Source organism: Podarcis filfolensis (assembly GCF_964270895.1).
Source record: "Podarcis filfolensis genome assembly, chromosome: 2".
Classification (NCBI taxonomy): domain Eukaryota; kingdom Metazoa; phylum Chordata; class Lepidosauria; order Squamata; family Lacertidae; genus Podarcis; species Podarcis filfolensis.
In genome coordinates this window covers 124,471,118-124,497,097 of record NC_139605.1, presented here as the reverse complement: position 1 = coordinate 124,497,097, position 25,980 = coordinate 124,471,118, and the positions used below count along the sequence as shown (strand labels likewise).

Genomic DNA, 25,980 nt, shown 5'->3' with positions numbered 1-25,980 from the left:
GGTGCAAAGATAATATGAAATATTTTGCAGATCTATCCATAGCTCTTAGAAGCTATGCTTTTATAGTGTTGCTCTTTTGTCTCAAGCATTTTTTTAATATAATTTTTATTAACAAACCAATCAAATCACATTAATTCCAAATTACAAAGCCATTTTTTTTTTTGTTGGGGGTACCCATACTTCGAGCTCAGAAAGGGATCCAAACATCTCTCTTGCTGCTGCTTTAATATTCACAGTTCTGTCCAAATAGTATTCATAGTTCTGGCCAATCTTCTCTTTATTATTTTCCTCGTCTTCTTGTTGTTATCATATATTCCTTTCTTTGTGACCTCTGATAGTCTCCACAAGCGGGTTAAAAACAAACGTCGTTATATCCTGTGTGAATTTTCCATTCCTCCAAGAGTCATATTCAGACGCCATTTCAGCACTTCCGTACAAAACATTCTTAAAGTCTGCCCATTAATCCTCGCAGGCCTGTCACTCTCTCCTCGATCTTCTTAGGGGGTTCTGCCAGGTCAAACTCACAGTCCGCTATAATAACAAAGCCATGGTCTCCTCCCCCTCGATTGTAAATCCTGCCACCAGGCCTGCTTCCTAACGAGTCTCTTTTTGTAACTGCGTCATTCCAAAGGCCTTTCATTCCTTTCCAAATATTCCACAAGCCAAGTCTTTGATTAGTAATTCATTTCCACACAGTTCTTAATCCTCCCGCTTATAATTATTAATTGCAACGATTCTTCCTGGGGGGGGGGGGAATTGTTAGGTAATCACATAAGATAAAAAAAGGAAAGTCCCCCCCCATTCCGTCCCGTTCCAGCATACCGACCCTTTGATGTGTCGTCGTCTTGCTTTGTTTTCCTGTTGAATCCAACCCGTCGCTCCACTTCACAGAGGTCACTTCAATTAGCAGTCTTAACTCCCGTTCTTCACTCAAAATATGTGCATTTGCTTCTCTCTAATTGTTTATTTTGAGCTGCAACCAGGCCGCGTGATCAGAGACAGCGTCTGGGAGAGCCGGCCCACACGAGTGCTGTGCGCCTTGTGCCCTCACCCCCTTCTTTCGAACTCGGGGGTGATTTATGGCAACCGCAGGCGAGGCAGTGTTCCCCATTCCCTTGGGGTAACAAGGGAGGCTGCATACTCCCATATCAGCCTCTTAATTACCTCGTGTGAGCCGGAGAGATGGTATTGTCGGCCACCTTCCAATGCGCCCCTAGCGGCCCCCCCGTCTCAAGCATTTTGTTTGGTGTTCTAGCTGCTATTTAAAAATGCTCACTCACTGGATCATCACCTTGTCGTGGTGAGTGGGCTTGCATGTTCCTATGATCCTGTATGGGATAATTATTCCAGAACAATTTTGAGTAGACAGGAGGAGTTGACCATGTCAGATCACTGTCTATCTCTTCCTGGCTCTGCTTACCTGTGTTTTATTACTTTCTCTATCCATTGTAAAAACACCATCACTGGACCCAACAACATCAAACATACCATCTCTGGACTATTTAATTGCTCATCTTCTAACAATGTGTATGCTATCAAATGCCAGCAGTGCCCTTCAGCTCTCTATATTAGACAAACAGACCAAACCCTACGCCAAGGATAAATGGACATAAACCTGACATCAGGAATCACTAGACAGAGAAACCAGTAGGAGAACACTTCAATCTCCAAGGACATTCTATACAAGACCTCAAAGTAGCTGTCATATTACAAAAGAATTTCAGAAATAGACTGGAAAGAAGTTGCTGAATTACAACTTATTACCAAACTTAAAACCATGGAAAGACCTGGTCTGAATAGAGACATTAGATTCTTATTTCATTATACATGATAAAGCTATTTTTGGCCATCTCATCCCTTGCTTTTTTCCTGTAAGACCAATTGCAGTTGTTAACAGTCATCAACAGGTTTACCACACCTATTAGCCAATCACTCATTCCCACCACCCTTCTGAGTAATATCCCTCCCCACCCTCTCACTACATATAAAGGTCTGGTGACTTCTGTTTCAGTTGTAAACAAAATCTGCCCTTCTTCCTGTCAGGACTGGTCGTTGTCCTCTTCAGATCACCACACAAACGCTTCTTGTTCATTTATAACTTTTTATTGTGTATTAACAAACAAATTTTTAAACACTCCTTATCTTTAACTATTCTTCCTCAGAGTCACTTATTTCAGATACCTTCTGAGCTCTGCTTCTTGGTGACCAGCCACCTTCAAAATGGCGAAGGTGCCCTTTCCTTCGCTTTCCCGCTCTTTTTCCTACCCTCCTGGCTAGAGCTGGCTTGTATCTCCCCTCCTCTGAATCTGAGCTAGAACTGAACCCTTGCCTTTCCTGGGAACAGCCGGTCCCTCCCAGTTCCTGTTGCTCTCTCCTATTAGATTCACTGCTCTCCTTCCCCCCTTGGGGACAACATTCTCCCTCTGGGAAACTGGAAACTTCTAACTCTTCCCTGACACTTCCCTTATGGGGTATCCAAGAGCCTGTATAGAGTCCTTAAGTGGGTTCTCTATCGGTAGGAGAAAATAACACGAGGCCAACCAGAGAATATTGAGAAGCAAAGCAGCTAGTAAGTCTGATATTTTTTAAAGCTGTTGCAACAGGGTGCTCCCCTCACACGCAGGAAAGGAGGAGGACCCAGAACAAAGGGGTGCCTGCCTTTATATAGATATTTTTAATTCCCTGCCCTGGAGCTCAAGACCACCCCTCCATACATCATACATACATCACAGAAGGGGTGTAACCCAAGACTACCCCCCACAAACATACCTACAACACAGAAAAGGCAGTCTACAACAGAAATTTGAATGTTGTTGTTTTTCCTGTCTGCCAGGTTTTCTTAATAATGCCTTATCTGATTGCCTTTCCTGGTAGTCTGCCCATTCCTTTGAATATTCAGAGGGTTTTGAATTTGCTAGATAATGAATCTGAAGTGTCATGGAGTGTTGAATGTAATTGGGACGCTGCAAGCCCCCACCTCTAAGGAGGAGGCTCAGCAGTTAGTGGGGCCAGTGGGCTTTTGGAAGCAGCACATAACCCATTCTAGCCCAGATCCTGAGACCAATCTATCAGGTTATCAGAAACAAAACACAGTTTGGGTGGGGGGAGCAGCAACCAAAAGTGTTATGTGAGGCTAAATCTGTTGTAGCTGCACCTATGCCTTTTGGACCTTACATCAAAGAACAGCCTTTTGAGTTACAAGTGTCTGCAAATGAGGAAGGGGCTGTTTGGAGTTTGCAGCAAAAGGGACCTACAGGGAAAAGAGTGCGTCTGCCTAACACAGAGTACTCTCCATTTGAGAGGCAGCTTTTGGCATGTTACTGGGCTCCAATTGGAGAATAGCCTTTACCAAAGGTGTCATGGACATTGAAGACGCTCAAACACAGGACGAAAAAGAGAAACGTGTTAAGAGGAAGGTACACTTGGCAAACTCACCAGGATCAACTTCCGCCCAGAAACCTATTTCCCCACTGGAAGGATGTGTGGATCCAGAATTAGCTTCCACAGTCACTCATGGATTCACTGTTAAGACCACGTTCATGGAAACAAATCTTACTTGGCTACAAGTGATCGTCAAAGAAGAAAAAAGATTTAACTTTCTTTTTCTTTTTCTGCAGATGTTGTTAAGCTTTCAGCTGGGTTGCATCCTGGCCTTTGTTAAAGTGCTAGAAACAGCCTTGTTTGCTTAATTGGAAAACAGGGCTCCGGGAGAGGGGCTGCTTCAAATGGTGATCGCTCAAGTGCTGGTGCTGCTGCTGGCACTGACCAAGCCCAGCCCCCTTCCTTCTCTAGTCAGGGCGGGGAGAAGCCAGGAGGGAGGGAGGAGGCGCTGCTGCCGCCACTGTGTGAGGGAGAGGGAAAGAACACGCGCACTGGCGATCCACACGGCGATTCCCGGACTGTCCGTGGGCCAGATCCAGCCCCCGGGCCTTAGTTTACTGACCCATGGCTTAATTGATAGACTCGCACAGCCTGACTTGGGTATGCGCCAGTGATCTAGGATGGCCATGTGCCCTACTTTACAAAAGACAGTCCTCTGTTTAAAGGGCTGCCCAGACCTAGTCTTAACATCAGAGGCATGGTTGGTGGTGACAGAAGAGAGAGCTTTCTTGGTGGCTGCTCCCATATTGTGCAATTTCCTCCTTTTTCTCTTTCCACTAAGACCTTCCTATTCAGATAGGCCTTTGAAAACTGTGTGAAGACAATGTGGAGCAATCAGTATTTTACTGCTGGTTCTAAATGTGTTTTAGCTGTTGTTCTTAACTAGTTTGTTTTTATTGCTTTGTATTTTAGAATGATGCTTTTAAAATGTTGTAGGCTGCCTTGAATCCCAGCTTGAGAGGATATAGATACACTAAGTAATAAACCTTACAGATTTAGAACTGGGAGAAGAGGCCCTGAGCTGGCTTGTGCATATTTGGCACTTGAAGAATGAGCAGGCACATGGGTCAAACTTCCCCCCACCACTGCATTTATTTGTTCGCATTACAGCCAGTGCTTTTCTTCTAGAAAAAGAGTTTTGAGTACTCACCATGAAGTTAACAGGAAGTTGCCACATTTTAACCAGCGCTTTTCTTGGCGGTAGGGGGTGGAATGCTGGTGCTGCATGCTTTGAGTACCCCCTGAAAAAAAGCACTGATTACAGCCATAATTTATAAATGCATCTATACATATCAATTAGCATATGCAGTTTTTTCTTTTTATTGTTGATGTGCAAGTGGCCACCCTACAACTATATATATATATATATATATATATATATATATATATATATATATATATGAGCAAGGCTGCAACGGAGTACCCTGGACTCTCCAAAACAATTCTTAACAGTTTGAATGACGTAACTTTATCTGTGTAAAAATACATTAAAACCACAATATTCTATTTTAAAGTATGGCTATTTAAAAAGGTAACCAACTCTATGAGGTGACTATTAATAGTTTGAAAAATGGAAGCGAGTCACGTGCATGTGAAAACCTCACATTCCCCACCTCTGCCCAGCTCCGGCTCTGGGAGTTTGCTCATTTAGTTATTTCATAAAACTTAGGTGCCGCTTGATTGTAACAAACTAACTTACTTCCAAGCGGCTGACAAAAAAGTTCTCCGCGCCGGGATGGGCGGAGCTGCCTCATTGGCTGGCCGTGACTCCTCCTCCCGGGACGGAGGACGACGAGGCAGGGCGCCTGCGCGCTTCATCCCGCTTTCCCGAAATGTCCGGAGGAGAGCGAACTTTCCATTGGCTGCGCCAAGGCGTCCAATCGGAAGAGGCCCGCTGTGAGCGAACAGGCGGACGAGCCAACGGCTTTTTCTTTTGAATCGGGGGGGGGGGGCAGAGCGAGAGGCGCCTCCCGGGACGGACGGACAGACCGACGCCCCTGCGCTCGCTCGCTTGCTCTCTCCGGCGGACGCCCGCGCGGGAGTTGGCGCGCCCCTCTTCTGTTCTACCGAAGGTCGTCGCCGCCGCCGCCGCCGCCTCCTCGCCCTCCGGGGCGGAAGAGCGAGGCCGCGGGCGCCATGAGCCCTCCGCTCACCGGCCTGGGGTGGAGCTCCGCCGCCGCGGCCCCCGCGGGATGGACTCCGGTGAGGGACGAGACCCCCCAGGGCGGCCCCGGGTGACCCGTCCCCCCTCTGCGCTTCCTCGGGGCTCGTCTCCGTCGCTGCCTCAGAGGGGCCCCCGGGTCGCGCGGCCCCTTCCTTCGCCTTCCCGGCGCGTCCTGAAAGGACGTCTAAGCAGAAGGAGGGAGGGAGGGAGAGAAAACCATCCTAACGCGCCTTTTATTTTTACCTCCATCTTGAGGTTGGTTAATTCTAGCTAGAGACGCGCCCAAATTTTCAGTACCAGGTGAGCGACAAGGAAGAGCGCCCCGAGGAAATGCAGAGGGAGCTACAGAAGATTGAGAGCCGTCCGTCTGTTGGGCGTCGCGGGAGCCAGGCATGGGGGCGGGGAACAGCCCAAACCCTCTTGGTTTTAGAGATTAAGCTCTGCGTCTTTAGTGAAGAGATAATAGTGGCCTGCTTTGCAGGGCTGTTGTGAGGACCATTTATAATATAATTCTATACGAAGTGCTTTTGAACAGGAATTCAAAATATTATTGTTCTGCTGGGGGCATCTTGAGGAGCCCAGGGCTGAATGGAGCTTTGGAGTGGGCAGCTGCTAGAGGCCGTACTTAGGCGTGACAGTGCTGCTATAGTATTTTATACCAATGAATTGCTAGGTCCTCTGGTATTTTAGACTGAATAAGAACCTGAGGCTCCACTTTCGGACATTATAGCCCCTCTTTCTAGCATATGTATAGTTCTCTTCTGCATTATTATTATTATTATTATCTCTGCTGGCTATCTTGCAGCCCCGAATACAAAGACCAGGTGAACATAGCTCATCTGTCAACCAAGCTAAGCAGATGATAATTAAAGGTCATCTGACAGTTTGGCAACAGATTCTTGACTTGGTTTCAGTTAGTCAGCAACATGTATGTGCCCTTCATCATTGTTGCAGTGTTGACGTTTCACTCCACGCACATTAAACTGGTTTGGCTACAGTGTGGCCTGGCTTGTTCATTCAGTAACTTCTTGCTTCCTGGTGTTCTGAGCTGTAGTCCAAAGGTTACAAAACCATGGACTGGTTTGCTTTCTGCCCCACCCACGCCACTGTGTCCATCCTTCACACCTGCTTGTGTCATTGTTCTATTTAATAAGCAGCACCTGTTCTGCAGGAGAGTTCCTGTGGCACAATTTCTTTAAAGCATGGCTTTTTAAGGCTCTGTGGATTTATTATTATTGTTATAAGGCTCTGTGGATATTAACTTGCAAAATCTATTTTCTCCCTGTGACCCTTTCTCAAGCAAATAGATCAAAACAGTCCTTTTGCCTGTCGCTTCATAGATGTTTTGATCTCTCCTGCTGTCTCTAGATCACATCCACTGTAGAAGGAGCACCTGCAAACTTTGGAAAGGGATTTGCACAGAAATCTGGTTACTTCCTATGCTCTACATCAGCTATAAACAGTGAGGTAAGGAGGATGCCAGGGTTGCGGAGAGAAGCTTGGTGCCAGTAATGTCAGGACTGGTCGTCGTCCTCTTCCGATCACCACACAAACGCTTCTTGTTCTTTTATAACTTTTTATTGTGTATTAACAAACAAACTTTTAAACGCTCCTTATCTTTAACTATTCTTCCTCAGTAACTTATTTCAGATACCTTCTGAGCTCTGCTTCTTGGTGACCAGCCACTCTCAAAATGGCGAAGGTGCCCTTTCCGTCGCTTTCCCGCTCTTTTTCCTACCCTCCTGGCTAGAGCTGGCTTGTATCTCCCCTCCTCCGAATCTGGGCTAGAACTGAACCCTTGCCTTTCCTGGGAACAGCCGGTCCCTCCCAGTTCCTGTTGCTGTCTTCTGTTAGATTCACTGCTCTCCTCCCCCCCTTGGGGACAACATTCTCCCTCTGGGAAACTGGAAACTTCTAACTCTTCCCTGACAAGTAACTCAGTGCTGCTGGACTTTATGAATTCTGCTTCTTTTCAGAACCCCACAGGAGATGTACTTTATGATGTCATAATCCTGAGTGAGAAAACCCCACTGCCTTACGGATACACTTACGCTAAGGAATTTTTGGATCCCAGTAAGTCTGCCTATTCATTGATACTGTTTTGGTATAAATCAGTTTATAACAACAGGTCTTCAGCACAAACTAACCAAGAATAGCTTACATTTCCATGTATGTACCTAAGATACTTTGTGGTCCTGGGCTACAACAGCTATCCTGTAGGGTTAGCTTGTATCCCTTTGACCCGGCATAGGCAAGCTCAGGCCCTCCAGATGTTTGGGATTACAATTCCCATCATCCCTGACCACTAGTCCTGTTAGCTAGGGATGATGGGAATTGTAGTCCCAAACATCTGGAGAGCTGGAGTTTGCCTATGCCTGCCTATGACTTATTACGTAAGTGTGTGTTGCTGTTATAACAGTGTAGAACAAAACCTTTGTTGCTTCCCTCTGTGAAGGAGCCTTCCCAGACCTGCTGAAAGGCAGTTATTTAAACTGCTTTAAACAACATATTTGGACTTGGCCAATATGGCCAACTATTGCCCAGTCTCAAATCTTCCATTCTTGGGCAAGGTGATTGAGCAGGTGGTTGCTGAACAACTCCAGGCACACCTGCAGGATGTGGACCATTTGGATCCCTTCCAGTTCGGATTCAGGCCTCATCATGGGACTGAAACCGCCTTGGTCGACGATTTCTGGCAGGCCAGGGACAAAGGTGAAAGCTGTTTCCTAGTTCTTCTGGTTTTCTGAGCGGCCTTTGATACCATCGACCATGACATCCTTCTGGACCATGTAGAACAGTGCTGGGGGCACTGTTATACAGTGATTCCGCTCCTTCTTCCTGGGCCGTGTTCAGAAAGTGGTGGTGGGGGATGAGTGTTCAGACCCCTGGGCACTCACTTGTGGGGTGCCTCAGGGTTCCGTCCTCTCCCCCATGCTTTTTAACATCTACATGCAGCCGCTGGGAGAGATTATCAGGGGGTTTGGGCTGGGTGTTCATCAATATGCGGATGATACCCAGCTCTACCCTTCTTTTAAATTGGAACCAGTGAAGGCGGTGAAGGTCCTGTGTGAGTGTCTGGAGGTGGTTGGAGGATGGATGGCGGCTAACAGATTGAGGTTAAATCCTGACAAGACAGAAGTACTGTTTTGTGGGGACAGGAGGCGGGCTGGTGTGGAGGACTCCCTGGTCCTGAATGGGGTAACTGTGCCCCTGAAGGACCAGGTGCGTAGCCTGGGAGTCATTCTGGACTCACAGCTGTCCACGGAGGCGCAGGTCAATTCTGTGTCCAGGGCAGCTGTTTACCAGCTCCATCTGGTACGTAGGCTGATACCCTATCTGCCTGCAGACTGTCTCGCCAGAGTGGTGCATGCTCTGGTTATCTCCCGCTTGGACTACTGCAATGCGCTCTACGTGGGGCTACCTTTGAAGGTGACCCAGAAACTACAACTAATCCAGAATGTGGCAGCTAGACTGGTGACTGGGAGTGGCTGCCGAGATCATATAACACCGGTCTTGAAAGACCTATATTGGCTCCCAGTACGTTTCTGAGCACATTTCAAAGTGTTGGTGCTGACCTTTAAAGCCCTAAATGGCCTTGGTCCAGTATACCTGAAGGAGCATCTCCACCTCCATCGTTCTGCCCAGAGACTGAGGTCCAGCTCCGAGGGCCTTCTGGCAGTTCCTTCGCAGCGAGAAGCCAGGTTACAGGGAACCAGGCAGAGGGCCTTCTCGGTAGTGGCACCTGCCTTGTGGAACGCCCTCCCACCAGATGTCAAAGAGAAAAACAACTACCAAACTTTTAGAAGGCAGCCCTGTTTAGGGAAGCTTTTAATGTTTAAGTGGCTTTCTGATTGTTGAGGCTATTTTTCTACATCTCTTTTTAAAGCTATTAAGACTTCTGTCTCTTAATAGCTTTGGTCACTTTAGCAGTATCACAGCTTACAGCTTTAAGATAACAAAATTCCATTCCTGTGGATACAGTGTCAGCTGGCAAAGTAGCTTTTAATTTCTTAAACACATTTTTGTCAAAGGGGGGGGGATTCCATTTAAAGCTTCACAGAGGATCCCCTTGTCTGTTTAAAACTTTCTCATTTCACACCATAAATCCTGCTTTTTGTCACTTTTTCTCAACGCCTTAAACAGTAGCTTTCTTTCCTTTATTATGAAAAGCAGTTAACTCACCAGGTGTCAGTTTTCACTGACAGACACAGAAACTCTTTTAGGTTGTAAATTATCCCATTCTGAAGAAAATTAAGAAAGGGAGGTGTTTGTATGGCTTTGTAGTGTGGTTTGGGCAAGATGATGGTCCTCTGCTTCCAGTCACTTGACCCACAGGGCAGGAAAACAACCCTCTGGCAGAGAGGAAAAACTTTTCAAAGCAAGAGGGTAATCCCTTTATTTCAACTTTTCGGAGGGAAAGCTGCCAGCCAAATGTGCGTGCAATGCCTACCTCCATAGGTAAGGAGCCAGTGAAAGACTTGCAATCCACCATGATTCCTCCCTTGGAAGTCCATTCCTGTTACAGCTTTGGTTGGTCATTTAGTCCTTTTCTTGATCCTCTATGGGGGAACTTTGTACTGCCTCTCATTTTTTAATTAGTTATGATGATAATGGATAATGGAACAATTAACCTACTTCTTGAGGATATTTTCTTTTTTGCCCTCGGGCACAGATGAACTTTACACATGTAAATGGGAACCAAATCATTTTCTCATGTTCCACATGGCCTTGTGACTGGGACAAGGCAGAACTGTGCAAGTTTGTTCAGCTTAGTTTTGACTCATATATAGCTGCCCAAACTCAAAACTACTGCATTTGTGAACCTATTATTTATTTAACAATATTTTAATACTGTTTCCTTAGGCTAAGTGGCTCCTATACCTGAAGTATCCCTTAAAGATGCTGACCTTTCTGCTGATGCTATAAAGATATTTGATCATAGTCTTTGTATATTTCTTTATAAACCCTAATAAAAACATATTTATTTATTTTAAATAATCTAAAAGAAGACACACAGGAAAAGGGAGGAAGAATGTTCATCTCATAATCGAGATATATCAAAAGTTAGGTTTGAGGACTGAATCTGTTCTAAGTTTATTTTGTAATTATTGAAAGTAACCGATTTCCAGCAGATTAAATTACTACAGCATGTTTACCCGTGAGCAGGTATTTCAGGCATCATAAAACTAGCCAAGCACTGTTCTGCGAGAAAGCAAACGGAGCCTGATTTTTCTGATCCTGGAATCTGTGGCTCTTGTCTTAACTGTGAGAACAAATATGGAAAAACACCTGCTCCACATAAGAACAGTGTTCAAATAAAATTGAGTCGTAATTGAATCTCTCTGTGGGGAAGGACTTCTATATGTCATTTGCATATTCTTTTACCTTCCCCTCCACCTTTGGATGCATAAGCCCATCTAAGGAAGGCAAGGTGTTGGTGTTATTCTGATGTCATTTGGGTATAATCTCCTCTTCCTGCTTCCCTGCTGCAGAAACCTCCCTCTCCAAGAAGAAGAGACTGTGCGTCAAGCTGATTCCATTGACTGCAGCTGAAACAGCTGTGTTTGACATCTTGCTGAGTAGCAAACATAAAGTGATCCCAAATTATATGCGGATAGGGTGAGGCACTCAATCTATAGTCATTGTTCTCATGTTGTAGCTCTTGGGAGACATGCTTTTGTTCTAACCATATTCTTCTCATCTAGGGAAATGAGTGGATTTGCACTTTGGTGTAAAAAGGAGCACATTCTCAAGCCCAAGCCCCTTCCCAAGCCACGGAAAGTGAGCCTAGAAATGAAGCACCTTTCATTAGAACCAGATGGGTAAGTTTTGGACTTGCTGTAGATTATGTCCAACTTTTGTCACAAGCACATCATTCTTGATGTTATGTGAGCCACCATGATTTCCCATCTTCACTGGGATAGGCTCTATCCTATAGAAAGTAAAACGCTAGGCCAGATTCTTGAACCATCCAAATGCCAATTGTTCTCACCTGCTTTTCTCAGTTTTAACGTTCATTCACAAAAAGAGATCAACTAAGTTGCCAGACCAGATTGCCACCTGTTGGTTCAGGGTGTTTGAGCTTTCGGCACATGCGTTCCAGCTTCCAGGCTTCTGTGGGAGGCAAATTGCTGGTGAGGATAAGCATGAACTGTGGCAGAGAGCCTGTTACCTCTGTCCCCTTTATTTGCATAGGGTGGGCAGCAGATGGAAATTTTACCAGCACCATAACAACTGTCTTAATGTTTCTAAAACTGGATGTATGGCTTCTTTTATTAACAACAAAAAATAATCTCTGGAAGGAGAGGTGTAGCTGTTAATCTAGTTTTGTGTGTAAACTGAATTGAAACCCCTAATTTACCCATCTTACCATTACAGCTGTCCTGAATCTTTGCCAATAAGTACATGGTACCACTGAATTAGTGGGGCAGACCAGTGACCAATGCTATTTGTAATCCTTTTTTAATTAGAGCTGATTTATGGTGGTAGAGGCAGGACTATGATGATGTTGATGGTGATAATATTTATGTAACCCATCTGGCTGGGTTTCCCAACATTGGCTTTTCATCCCACTTTAGCTTATTGACTAAAAATAGTTGGGTGCACTTAGCTTCTGCCCTTATAAATTTATACCCCCGTTTCATTTTGCATTATTACTTTGTTTTTGTTTTTTATAATATTTTTATTAAGTTTTCAACAAAAGTAACAAAAAATTAAAATAAAACACAAACAGTAACAAATGCAATAACATCCATAAACAAAGAAAATTATACATAAAACCATATCAATTCCATAAAGTGGGATTCTCTGAATCCCCTGCCTTCCCTCCCCCCCCATTCCTCGCTCGCTACATTTATCAACTATATTTCATTTCTACTCCAATTTTTTTCTAGCCTCAAATTTCCCATACTATTTCTAAAATTATAAGTGTTCTTAAAATCCTGACAATGTATTTATCAGTTTACAATACTTTTGCAAATACATAATAAACATTTCCCATTATTTTTTAAATTTCCTGTCATCTTGATTTCTGAAGCTTTCCAGTTAGTTTCGCCATTTCAGCATAATCTATTAACTTGGTTTGCCACTCTTCTTTAGATGGGACTGCTTCTTCTTTCCATCTTTGGGCTAACAGCATTTGAGCAGCCTTTCATAGCATACATAAACGATTTTTTTCTGATCTTTTGAAATTTCTGCTCCTACAATACCTAATAGAGAGGCTTCTGGTTTTTTTAATAAAGGTTATTCTAAACATTTTTTTTCCATTTCGTTATATATCATTTCCCCCAAATTTTTAACCTTCCTACATTCCCACCACATATGATAAAACGTACCCTCTTTTTCTTTACATTTCCAACACTTACTAGATCCTGTTCTTTTCATTGCATATTAACAACCAATCTTACAAATGGTTCTATTATTCCTCAGAAGGGACGCGGGTGGCGCTGTGGGTTAAACCACAGAGCCTAGGACTTGCCGATCTGAAGGTCGGCGGTTCGAATCCCCCCGACGGGGTGAGCTCCCGTTGCTCGGTCCCTGCTCCTGCCAACCTAGCAGTTCGAAAGCACGTCAAAGTGCAAGTAGATAAATAGGTACCGCTCCAGCGGGAAGGTAAACGGCGTTTCCGTGCGCTGCTCTGGTTCACCAGAAGCGGCTTAGTCCTGCTGGCCACATGACCCAGAAGCTGTACGCTGGCTCCCTCGGCCAGTAAAGCAAGATGAGTGCTGCAACCCCAGAGTCGGCCACGACTGGACCTAATGGTCAGGGGTCCCTTTACCTTTTTATTATTACTCAGAGTAACTTATTTCAGATACCTTCTGAGCTCTGCTTCTTGGTGACCAGCCACCTTCAAAATGGCGAAGGTGCCCTTTCCTTCGCTTTCCCGCTCTTTTTCCTACCCTCCTGGCTAGAGCTGGCTTGTATCTCCCCTCCTCTGAATCTGAGCTAGAACTGAACCCTTGCCTTTCCTGGGAACAGCCGGTCCCTCCCTGTTCCTGTTGCTCTCTTCTGCTCCTCCCCCCCTTGGGGAAAACATTCTCCCTCTGGGAAACTGGAAACTTCTAACTCTAACTCTTCCCTGACATGACCTTCCAGATCCAACAGGTCATCATTTTTAAAAATTATCCAATCCCAGCTCCAGGAAATGCAGGATGCCTCCTCTGTCTTTAACATCTATCAATAATTTATGTTTTATTATTGGTTTCTTCCCTCTCCAGATGAATCTTGAAATATGTCTTTGCCATTCTTTGAAGCAGCTCACATTGCTTATCACCAGGACTATAAATAAATAAATGAAATAAAAACAGCAATTTTGGCAATACGTTCATCTTGATCACTGATATTCTGCCTAGTAATGACAAATGAATCTTTCCCCAGATTTCCATTTTCCTTTTTATTTCTTTCCATAATTTTTCATAACTATCTTTAAATATATTCTTAGCTGTCAACTGTATTCCCAGGTATTTGACTTTTTAACATATATATATCTCTGTCTTCTGCTGTATCTCCTTTTTATGTTGCTCTGAAACATTCTTCACAAAGAGTTTGGTCTTATTCTTACTCAGTTTAAAACCTGATAATTGTACAAATTCCTGTATTTTTTCTAATATTTTCAATAATGAATTTATGGGGTCCTCAACCATTATTACAAGGTCATCTGCAAATGCTTTCAACTTGTATGCTTTATTTCCTACTGTTATTCCTCTTATGGTTTCATCTGCTCTTATGTTTCTCACCAGGACTTCTAATATTAAAATAAACGAAAATGGTGACAAGGGGCATCCTTGTTTTGTCCCTTTCATGATACTGCATTTTTCAGTAGTAACATTATTCAAAATTAATCTTGATTTTTGCTCTCAGTAAATTGCATCTATTCCTCTTCTAACCCTTTCTTCTAATTCCATCTTTTCTAAAACCTTATGCATAAATGACCAAGAAATATTATCAAATGCCTTTTCGGCATCAATAAACATGAATGCTGCTTGTTTTTCATTTCTTACTTCCAGGTATTCTGTGACATCAATCATATTCCTTATATTATCCTTCATCTGACGTCCTGGAAGAAATCCTGCCTGGTCATATATAACAAGATTCCTTTCAATCTATTGGCCATAATATTTTACAAATAATTTATAATCGTTATTTAATAAGGAAATTGACCTATAATTCTTAGTTAATAACAAATCAGTCTCTTGCTTCAGAATTAATGTAATAAAGGCCTCTTTCCAAGTCTCTGATACTTTTCCTACTTTTAAAATTCTATTCATTAAATTTGGCAATGGTTGCAATAAACAATCCTGTAATTTTTTATAATATTTTGATGTTAATCCATTCTGTCCTGGTGACTTCCCTATCTTTGCTTATTTGATTGCATCGGCTTCCTCAGAGATATTTAATAGTGCATTTAATATAATTTTGGTTTAATACAGTGGTACCTCGGGTTACAAACACCTCTGGTTACAAACACTTCAGGTTACAGACTCCGCTAACCCGGAAGTAGTACCTCAGGTTGAGAACTTTGCCCCAGGATGAGAACAGAAATCATGTGCTGGCAGCGCGGCAGCAGCAGGAGGCCCCATTAGCTAAAGTGGTACCTCAGGTTAAGAACGGACCTCCAGAACGAATTAAGTTCGTAACCAGAGGCATCACTATATAAAACCACTCCTCACTTCTTAGTTTTGTCTGAAGTTATAAATTCCATTCCAATTCTTTTATTTATCAAGACTATTCTATGTCTTTTGGCCACATGAGTTTCTTGTCAACAAACTATATCTAGATTTTGTTTCAGTATTACGTGTTCAATTTTATTCCTTTTTACTTTGCTATTTAATCCATTTACATTCCAGTTTAATATCTTCCTATCAGCCATTTTAATTGTCAATTATTAACGCCTTGTTTTTTCTTTTCTTTCTTCTTGCTTATCTATACTATGCTTTTCTTCCTCACCTCCTACCACTCCCTCTGGTTCTGTCAACGGTTTAGTCTCTCCTAACTCCTTTCGCTATGTCCTCAAAAATTTCTGGGCCTCCTCTATGTCAGTGAATCTACGTTTCTTGTTTTTGTATGTACAGTATTATGTGGTTTCTCAGGGCATCTGTCAGAAATGTATAATTAATGTGTTTTTTAAGAAGGCATGCAGGAATTTCCTTCAGGATAATATTTTTACCTCCAATTTGCAATCTGTTCATATAATTGGTTTGTATTATTCTATCCTTAATAGATCTTGAGTTAAAGGTCACCAGACAACCTCCTGGCAATTTTTTAATCTGCAAATTTTGAATTCACCTGTCAATTGAACCATCCAAGAATTCTTGTTCAATTTGTAGCCATTTTGCTAACACCTCAGTTAAATATTCTCTTAAATCCTGTTTGCTTTCTTCTGGGACACCTCTCAGCCTAAGAACCAATTCCCTCTGTTTCATTTCCAAATTGATTTTTTGCAGGTTTGCATTATCACTGTGTAACAATTTCCTCTGATTGCCATATTGCATTTTAACTGTATTTTAATATTTCAAAATATTGATGGTTTTTATAAAGGAACAATAGTAATGGCAGTCAGAAAATTTTAGATGACTAGGTGGAAGCTGACTGCATCGGCACCCCCAAGTTAAGGCAATGAAGTTGTTTCCCATTCCCTGGAGCCTTCTGTAGGTATATGGTTGTATCCATTGCTACTTCAGCTCAAAAAATCAGGTCCATTAATTTCACTGGGTTTACGCTGAGTTTTTAAGTTAGTTTGCTACAACCCTTAGCCTTTTGTTGTATTAGCCAGTCAGAGCTGGTGACCCCCCCCCCCCGTTTCTGGATGGTGAGCAGCAGCCTTGATTATGACATGCTGTGCTTTGAAGAAGCTGCAGGTATCTCCAAGGCTCAGCAGGACAAAGAACCAACCCATGGTCTCATTAGCTGTGGATGGGGGCACATCCTATCATATTGAGTCACTGCAAGGCTCAGTGAGTGAATCTTGCCAGAATAAAAAAAAAGTAATTTGCTGTCTGCATTTGTTCAGAACATGCCACCCCAAACAAATTGGAAAAATACTACAGAGAAAGCTAGCATAGAAGATGAGAAATCCATTGTGTGGCACTCTTGAGAGAGTCTGGCTTGTAATTCATCAGGAGTCTTTATAAGATTGCCGTGAACAACTTTCTAATCTAATCCTGCAGTGTAGTCCTTCCATCAGAAAAGCCTGTGGTTCCACCCGGTCCCAAAAGGCAACCTACCCTGAAGCGGAATGAATCTATATATGACACTTCAAACGTCTATGGCATCTCAGGTAGGTATCCAGAATTCTATGGGCTGAGGCACTAAAACTTAGTTTGCTTTGTGTGAGTTGCTTTTTCCTTGAGAGCTCTCTCACTACTTTGCTCAGGAGCAGAGATTGCTACTTTTTCAGAACCTGTCTTGCACAGACTCTTGGGCTGCTCTTGCTTTCATAGGAAAATGGCAAAACAGCATTGTGATTGAGTGGAGCATTTTGTCCTGTAGATGAGGGGTGGCAAATGTTTCCTTGTCCTTTACACTGTCACATGAATAACCTAACTCTTTTTCTCCCTCTTAGCCATGGATGGAGTGCCCTTCACCCTACACCCCAAGTTTGAGAGCAGCATCTCCAAGGGCACAAATGTAAGAATTAGTCTCAATTCCAAGTGTGTTGTCAGTACTGTAGGATCTGCCTTTAAGGGAAGATGGGGGTGGTAATCAGAACTTGTTTTCCAGAGGGAATGGTGGTAAGAGTTTTTAGTTGGGCCAATATTGGTTTTGAGGTGAGGTCTTGGGGAAATTAAGATGTGGTGAGGCAAAAATAATTGCTTTGTTTGCTCTTTATTTTCTAGGCCTATTCTCTGTTTAAAAGCTTGCATATCAAATCTCTTGCCGATATTGAGAAAGAGGTAAGCAGCAGTTGAGGCTTTTCAATGTACTTAAGCTGTCCTTAAGAGAAATTTTGAGACTATCATTCCTGTGTTGTCTACTCTAGATAGAGTTGTGTGATGTGATGTGATTTATAAAGGCTGTTTTGTTTTGCTTTCAGTACAACTATGGCTTTGTCGTCGAAAGAACTGCTGCTGCTAGACTCCCCCCCAGCATTTCCTAGCATCAGTAATTTGTTTGACAGTGTGCCTTTTTGCTATCGGGACTCCTAGCCCATTCACCACATAGGTGTTCTTTAAAAAGAAATAACTAGCAGGTACATTACTTTAGCAGCTCAAGTTTGTAAATATAATCTTGCCTGATGGCAGCTAATGCTACCCCCTGTACTGTATTTCTTGCTGATAAGTATCAAACTTCTGTACAGTGTATATGTTTTACTTTCTATGCAAAGCACTACTTTTATGAGCAGATTTTAGCTTTACCTTTAAAAATATTAATGGCCTTTCTGAGTAGGCTGCCTCGTATATAATGAAAGTATGACTTCCATAGAAATACAACACTAATTTTAACTGAAAGTGAAATGAGAAGACTTCCAGCCCCAAACTCCCAGGATGTTGAATTGGGCACAATAGGAAAGGATTTTACCACAAAGAAAACTCCAGCCATATTTCAAAATGCATTGATTGCCATTTAATTACCAAATCCCATGACCACCTTTTGAGGAGTGTAGGGGTAGTATAAAAGTCAGCAGGTGCTGTCATGTCTGGGAAACAGGTGGAGCTTGGTGTAGCCCCCGGGGCATCGCCTTTGTTGTGGTTTCCAAAACAGCACAATGGGGAAGTCGCCTGCCAGTACCAAACTGGAGTAAGAGAGGGCTGTCCAAAGAATAAATATTCTTCTTGCAAAACTGTACAGTGGCTGTTCCTTTTTTGGCCAGGGATCTGTTCATCTCAAGAAGGCACTCTGAGCTTTGTGCTGCCAAGAAGAAACTGTAGGATTCTGTCTACAAGTAGGGCAGTGACAAAGTTTGCCAGAAGAACTTGAGTGATCACCATCTTGAACTGCAATAGAAGGATAAAAAACCATGAATGTTCCCCAATAGCAACATTTATTCCACTACACTTTTTGGTGACTCGCCAAAAATAATTATCTTGAGCTGAACTGAAATTGTGCCACTATCACAGTAACCTAAGGAAGCAACTTAAATAAGATGGATTTGTGAACATATTCATGACTGGTTGGAAATACTGCATTGAGACCAAGTACAAAGTACATGTTTGCCACTTAATAGCTCACAATAGCTGAACTACAACACTGCCAACATCACTATTTTGCGGGGGGGGGGGGCGGCGGCACAAAAAAGGTACATGTTCAGTTCTAGTTGTTATTCCTTTTGAGTACAGTTATCAGGGATCACATTTTAAGATATATGTATTTCCTTGAGTCACTCAGGGATGATGAGAGTTGCAGCCAAAACATCCGGAGGGCACCAGGTCAGAGAAGGATGATCTAGGCTCTCCCTGGTTAAGATGCACACTGCTAGCTACTTGCCAGTTGAACACACATTTCTGAAACTCCCCAGTAGAACCCCCCCCCCTAAACACATCCCCCAAGTAAAGACCTAGGAAGGATCCTGCCTACTCACCTCTGTTGGGATGTCTACCAGTCCAAACTGTTCATTGAACTCGGGAGAGGAGCCTGTCAAAAGGGCTACAATGGCCAGCCCAGAGAGAATGATGCTCCACAGCAGAGGTTTGTTTTCCCGCAGGCTTTCCATGAATGGATGGCCCTTGAGCAACAAAGACAAGGATGGAAAGGGCAGTCAAGAACAAGATTGCAGGTATCGCCAACCCAAATACTATCACCCCAAATAGTCGTTTTTTGTCTTCAACATACATGCATCTGGAGACTGGTTGCATGTTGCAGGCCAAAATATCAATGTCTTATTGGCTAGCCATTTATTTCATTAGCAAGATTTTTGTGAGGTTGATTTTAATCTCTCCTAGGCTAGGTGGTGGTGGGATTGGAACCAAAGACATGGTCTGCTCAATCCAGTGCCCTGCTGATGGTGGGTAGAAGAGCACTTGCACGCCTGTTCTTTTTTAAAAAAAACAGCAACCACAACTATTTCCCTCTCATCAGGGAGGAAAATGAATGGTAATAATGCCAGCTCCTGGGCTGAGTTTATTTCTTGGTCGGTCCAGAGGCATGTTGGAAGACTGGGAAGGCAATAGATCCTTTGGATTCATTGCCTCCCCCTGGTACATCCACTTTTATTTCCAGGGACACGAGGGTTGCAGGAAATATGTGTGTCAGAAAGCAGTCCTGGTATTTATTGGAACACACAGTCGATCTCAAGTAATGGATTTCACAAGACTTAAATGCAAATTTTTGGCTTAAGTAGTTTCCTTTGTACTCAAGCTTATCCCAGCCATATGAGCAATTGCCAAAAAAGGTCTGGCTCTCTTTGAACCTCTCTTCTGCCCCCACCAATAAAATGAAAATATTTAGTACTTCTCATAGTAGGGCACCCTGAAGAACTCAAAGTAGAGCATCAGATCATCTAATCCGCTTGCAACATGCAGACTATTCAAACTAATCTACACAGACAAAGAGTTTCAGTACTTGGCCTGGCAAAACTTTCTAGCACTCCTTGTTCCACATGGCTTCACACTCCCTTTGACATCCCTGGCCACCAGCATCTTGCAGAATGGCCTTCAAATGGAGAATTAGGCTCCAGCACGACAGGTACCAAGTGAAGCAGGGAAATAAATTACAGCACACGCTAGAGAGCTAAAAAAACTGAGCACGCCTCACCTTATAGTTGATGGCAAATGTTGCCATCTGCATGGCCATGGACATGATGTAAACCGTGCTGTTCACCAAACTGGGTTCAAACTCTTTATAGAGATCTACAAAATCATCTTTCCTTAAAAGAAACAGAGAAAGGCTCTTGACAATTTGACTCCTTAAAATTCAAGTTATTGTCCTAGGAAGTGTAGAGTCACATGGTAACCAAATAGCAGCATCAGCGGGCTACTGAGCCTCCACCTCCCATTTCCTTCCCTGTCTTGACTTGGGACACAGTATTTCTACACTTCTGCTTCTCATTTCCTTGGCTTTTCATTCTTATTTTGTCAGCTCTTGGGTTTCTTGCTATTCCGTTTTCGTCTCCAAACAGAACTATTCTGTCCTTTCTCCCTCTGGTGTGTTGGATGCTGTTCATGGGAAAGACTTGTGGGAGGAGAAGACCAACATTGTTAGAAATAAAACAGAGACCAGCTCCCAGGCCTTCCTCAGCAGTCTCCTTCGCCAATTCCCCAGCAGAACAGGTGCATGGGCATGCAGCACATCCCCATTTTTAAAACATGTCCTCTCTGACAGTGGCTATGGCACTGACTCTCTTGGGGAAGGGGAGCGTCCCTATACAGCGCCACTCTGATCACCACTTGATACACAGAGAGAAGGTTTGTGGCAAGTCTGGGGAGGGAGTGGCTATTCTGTAACCATTTTCTGTGTGCCAACAATACACACCTCCATCGTGGATGAACTATTTACTGGCACCTCCTGCCGCCAGAGGGTGCAGCTGTGGCCCACCTCCGAGAGTGCTCAAGAGTTGAGCAACAGTTGGGCCCAGACCTAGAAGGCTGTTCCTAAGCCTGACAGCTGTTCACCCAACAACACAGTCATCCTTACTGGCACACAGAGATAGGTGCCAGTTTTATCTTCATCAAGGAGTTTTGGTTGACTTCAGCCCTACATCTGTCCACTCAGACCAGAGGGGTAAACAAGCTCATGAGTTGGCATCCCACCCCCGCCCCCTGCCACTCTAAAAAAACCCAAGGAAAACAAAAACCTGCTTTGTGTAGTAAGACACCTACAAGCATGCTACAAGTCCCAGAACTATCTGGCCACTTCTCAGGAGACTTAATGGAGGACTCCCCTAACCCTCGTGTTCTCCCAGGGGCCGGTTGTGCAAAGTGGAAGGACTGGGGCTGATGGAACCCTTTGGCTATCTCTCCTCCTCCTTTACAGGACCCTTTTCCAGGGCTTCTCTGAGGAAGGACCATGGATGGATGCAAGGGGACAGCTCTGATTGTCCTAGGACAGTGATCGTGTTAACCCACAGTTTCATGGATGTCTCTTGCATTCACACCTGCCCTGGGAAGTGTGTTCATGTTAAGGGAGCAACATTCCTTCTGGCCCATATATTCCAGCCTGCCGATACCAATTCCACTGTGAGCAATATCCTTTCACATTTTCATAGTTCCAAGCTTAAATCCAAGCAGCACTCACTTGGGGTCACTGCGGGCCTGTGCACCTCGATACAGATAAACCAGGCTGACAAAGTGAACCATGAACTGCAGCAGCACTGTAAGAACTGTGTAGAGGTTGAAGATATTAGGGAGTGGACGCTCCCGGGAGAGGGTCTTCAGAGGCTGGAAATAAGAAGAAAAGGGGTCAGAACCAGGCAGCCACAAGCCGCCCCGAACGGCTGGGGCAACCCAATCAGAAGGGTGGGGTACGAATAATAAATGTTATTAGCAGCAGCAGCTGTCCTGGGTTTGTGAGCCAGCTGCATTCTCTTGCAAATATTTGGGAAGCAGTCCATGTTGAACCCTGCACACACCAACCGCTTTGGAAAGTTGTCTCAAAGAAAGAAAAAAGTATGTCAATGTGGCAAGGCAGACCAATTTTGAAAGTTGCTTTAAAACATGGAAGGGCTGTAAGGAAAGAGTGCAAATGATGAACAGGGTAAAACGGCCTTTTCTGGGCAGAGGAAGTGATGGTCGCCTCCCTTCTCATCACCTTTCTTACCTTTGACCGGGAGATGAAAAGGAAGCAGCCAGCCAGCAGCAGCCCCTGCAATGTAGCCTGGAAATCACTGAACTTGACCCCTTCCAAGTAAAGGACACTCTGGCTGTAGGCCAAGATTAGTGCATTCAGAGCCAAGATCTTGAACATCTGGAGCGTGGTGACCAGAGTGCAGCGGCCCTGCTTGATCACATGGCAGACTGGAGGAGGAAATAACACTTTGCTTGCATGAGATGTACTAGTTGCCCTTCCCTCTTTAGATCTACACGGCTGGAGTATCTGTGAAGGAAAAGCCCAGAAAGGCTGGCAGAAGGCCAGTTCCAGCCCTGCTCTGGGCACTCAGTCAATGAAACCTTCTCTAGTGGATTGGCTTGGGTTGCTCTGGAGGCCACAAACTGGAAATCAAATTAAAAAACTGGGTGGGGCAGGACTCAGAAGAGCTGTTTCATGCTTTCCCAGCCCCTTCCCATACACAGTGCCAGACTAATATTGCACTTCACCTCTTACAGTGCAAACATAAAACGTGCATAGTTTACAGATTCAAAGTTAGTCACATGCACACAAACAGTGCAAAAAAAGAGGCTCAATGGTTGCATTTACATGCAAAACATGCCTGGAGGTGTCCCCATCCTCAGAGTTGGTCCAAGTACTGCCTTGCCCAAAACAAGTTCTCTCCCCTCCCTACTTACTGCACTGAATTGAGGACAGCTTGGAGGTGAAAGGAGCCGCAATGCTGGCATCACCCAACTTCACAATGGGGACTTGCTCCTCCTCCAGATCCTTCAGCACCTGGCTAATTCTCTCCTGTTAGGAAGAAGGGCGGGGGGACAGAAGACATGCGGTTTCATCCACAGCAAAGCTATCCTCAGAGATACATTCCAAATGCCAACCTTACAAAGCCAGTCACTAGGAAAAGGAAAGAGGACAGAGTTGCTTGGTTCATGGTCACTGGAATTTTATTATTTTTTAAATCTAGGTCAGACTAAGGACAAGGCCAGCTTCCATTCACCCTAGTGACTTTTCTTCCAGCATACAATGGGTGCAGGGGCAGAGCCAAGTGTGTCTCTCCCTGTAACCTCTTGGAATTTCACAAAGGAAAAAGTCCTGAAGCACAAGGGAGTCCAATATGGGGGGAGGAAGGAGAACCCAGCAACTTACCCGCTGCATGGCAAGCTGCTCTTCTCTGTGCAACATAACCCTGTGCTTGGCAGCCCGGGAGGTGGGCCTCATGTTGCTCCCAACCAGGGAGGGGGGCAAAGCAGGTCTCCCGTCAGCAGGGCCATCACGGGGCGGCCTCTTCCTGCGCTCAGGAATTCGTTCAGGTGCATTGGCTAGTAGAGCCACTCCTGCAAGAACAAGTCAGATCACAGAAGATATTGGGAGGTGTCTGGCAAGCTGCTTTCAGAACAGGAAAGTTTAGGCAGTTCCCTTGTTCCACATCCCAACTGGATAGGAAGGAGGCTTTTTAGAGGAGAGGGTAGCAAGAAAAGTTTTACTATGACACCTGCAAAATTGATCAGTAGGTTGAGTATATGTTGCTCAAAGCACACAGAAGCTGTAAGATGAAGAGGTAGCCAGAGTACAGAAAAACTTGTTAAAGAGGCATTTTCTTTTGTAAGAGGTGGGAGAAATGCCTCATAAACTGAAGATTGCCATCCATGCCTGGCTTATGTAAGCTTGTCCATTAAATATTCATTCTTAAAAATCCGAAATTCAATTAATCAATGGCACTTTTTGAACAGAATAAACACTCACCCACATCAGCATGCTTCAGAGCTCCCACATCATTGGTCCCATCCCCACACATCAGCGTCACATAGCCAAGCCCCTTCAGTGTTGTGATAACAAACTCCTGCAATGAGAAAACAGTGAGGAAGAGGGCCTGCCACCCTCTGCTCAAATCCATGCCATCAAAGAGATTGCTTCTCTTCACCCAAACATGTAGACTCTTGTGAGTTGACTACATGTCAGCATCCTCATTCAATGGGAAGGTAAGGGAGCCCATTTGGCAGCAGACAAAATCCTTTCCATGACTCCACTAAGCTTATGCATTTGATGGCAAGAGTCAAGTGATAAAAAACAAGTACAGGGACATCTGGTGCTTGTGGTAAAAGAGGCAGCCCACTTCTAGTTAGACCAAAGAGGCTAGTGAAAGTCTGCATGTTCTTATACTAGCAGAAGTTGCTCTGATAAAAGGATATTATTATTTCCATTTAATTTTTTATTTGTACAGCTGTGCCCAGGATTTTGACTCCAAGGCACTTGCTACTCCTGCAACATTCCACCTCTGAGGTAGATTTGACTAAGAGGCAGTGACTGGGCTCCAGGCCACTCCAAGAGCACAATGGCAGATACAGGATGCAAACTCTTCAAAGTTGGTGCTATATGCCAGGTTGTAGGCTGTCCATTTGTTCCACTGAGCCAGGGACAATCCAAACACCTGCTGCTCTTTTACTACTAGTGGATGAGAGAAACATGCCCCCCCTGGATCCTTGGGCTCGCTGGCCACAAGGGCCTGAAGAACGTTGCGGTGAGGAAGCACCTCTCACCTTCTGCTTGGGTGCAACTCGCGCAAAGACCTGCACATGTGGAATGAGCTGAAGTAGCAGCTGGGCATCTGTGGCCTGCAGCTGAGAGAGTCCCTCTCCTGTGACACACAGGTTGTGGTCCCTGGTCAGCTCCTGTAGGGAATCTGGGACGATGGGGAGAGTGACGGTGCCGCTGATGGACTGCCACTGCCAGCTGCAATCTGGAATAGAGGGTTTGATTAAGGGGGAGGCAAGCATGGGTTTGATTAAGGGGGAGCATGAGGAGGGGCTGCCTGCTTTGCAGAACCAGCCCAGGGAAGAGAGCTATCCTGGGCTCCACCATCCCAAATTCCCCCCTCCATGTACACTCAACAAGCCTCCCCCCCCCCCCCCGCACACGTCCCTTCCACTACCTATCAACCATTTGCAGCTGCTTCCAGAGTCTCCATCACATTTCTCACACTGCATTTCTACACCATTCATAGCTCGTAGTAGTAAACTGACCCCCCTGTGCTAACCAGGGCAAGACCTTTCACCAGCACCTTCAGAAAGCTGAATTATACACTGTGTACCATGTTATGTACTATTCCTATGCTTTTGCAGCATCACAGAATCCTAGCCATGTGCTGCTGCCTTGTGGGGCTCTGGATGATTATCTGCTCCACCCTGACCACGTCCACCTGCCTCCCTCAGCCTCTCTACCTTTGTCACAGGGCGGCTGCAGGATGAGCGTCTGCTCCTTCTGGGTGAAGTGCAGCTCTTGGGCCACGTGGCAGGCAGTCAAGGGGTTGTCGCCTGTTATCATCACTACCTGAGAAGAAGTAAATGGCAGCATCAAGGGACATTTTCCTAAGCAGGGACTGAAGATGCAATGCACATGTGCTACACAGACCTGGATCAGAGGGGCTGGAAAAAGCTTTAAAAAACTGTTTTGTATATCACAAAATTAGTGTTACATTGTACCTCAAAGCATGTTCTCTTCTAAAATGTCTGTGCGTGTGTGGTTTCTGAAACATCTTTTGCTGGAGGAAAGAAACCTCCAGCAAAATATGGAGGAAACAAATATTTTGCTGGAGGAAAGAAACCTCTTTCTGTACAATAGGGAAGATCATAGCACATTCCCTTGTCTTGGCCAACTTTCCACCACCAGCGATATCGCAAGCTCAACAACCGTTACAATAAGAGCCATTTGACACATCCCTCCATCTTTCAAACCTCTCC

The 25,980-nt window shown here is 44.4% G+C and overlaps 2 protein-coding genes across 2 annotated transcripts in view; one reads left to right on the top strand and one right to left on the bottom strand.

Annotated features, from left to right (window-relative positions):
* Positions 1 to 5,204: 5,204 nt before the first annotated feature.
* MVB12A (multivesicular body subunit 12A) lies at positions 5,205 to 18,323 on the top strand. The gene is made up of 9 exons (XM_083599881.1): positions 5,205 to 5,583; positions 6,914 to 7,012; positions 7,522 to 7,618; positions 11,038 to 11,164; positions 11,251 to 11,367; positions 16,711 to 16,820; positions 17,106 to 17,170; positions 17,380 to 17,436; positions 17,577 to 18,323. Exons 1-9 carry the CDS (start codon positions 5,518 to 5,520, stop codon positions 17,637 to 17,639), a joined length of 801 nt encoding a protein of 266 aa, XP_083456007.1. The 5' UTR covers positions 5,205 to 5,517; the 3' UTR covers positions 17,640 to 18,323.
* ATP13A1 (ATPase 13A1) overlaps positions 18,084 to 25,980 on the bottom strand; it is a 36,726-nt gene continuing 28,829 nt past the window's right edge. The window contains exons 17-26 of the mRNA XM_083599854.1: positions 25,462 to 25,570; positions 24,781 to 24,980; positions 23,987 to 24,083; positions 23,390 to 23,577; positions 22,921 to 23,035; positions 22,235 to 22,431; positions 21,713 to 21,855; positions 20,234 to 20,345; positions 19,062 to 19,205; positions 18,084 to 18,477 (exon numbers count right to left, since the gene is read on the bottom strand). Of these exons, the coding sequence (XP_083455980.1) occupies positions 18,367 to 18,477; positions 19,062 to 19,205; positions 20,234 to 20,345; positions 21,713 to 21,855; positions 22,235 to 22,431; positions 22,921 to 23,035; positions 23,390 to 23,577; positions 23,987 to 24,083; positions 24,781 to 24,980; positions 25,462 to 25,570 (1,416 nt within the window). The 3' untranslated portion in view covers positions 18,084 to 18,366. The remainder of the gene's footprint in view (positions 18,478 to 19,061; positions 19,206 to 20,233; positions 20,346 to 21,712; positions 21,856 to 22,234; positions 22,432 to 22,920; positions 23,036 to 23,389; positions 23,578 to 23,986; positions 24,084 to 24,780; positions 24,981 to 25,461; positions 25,571 to 25,980) is intronic.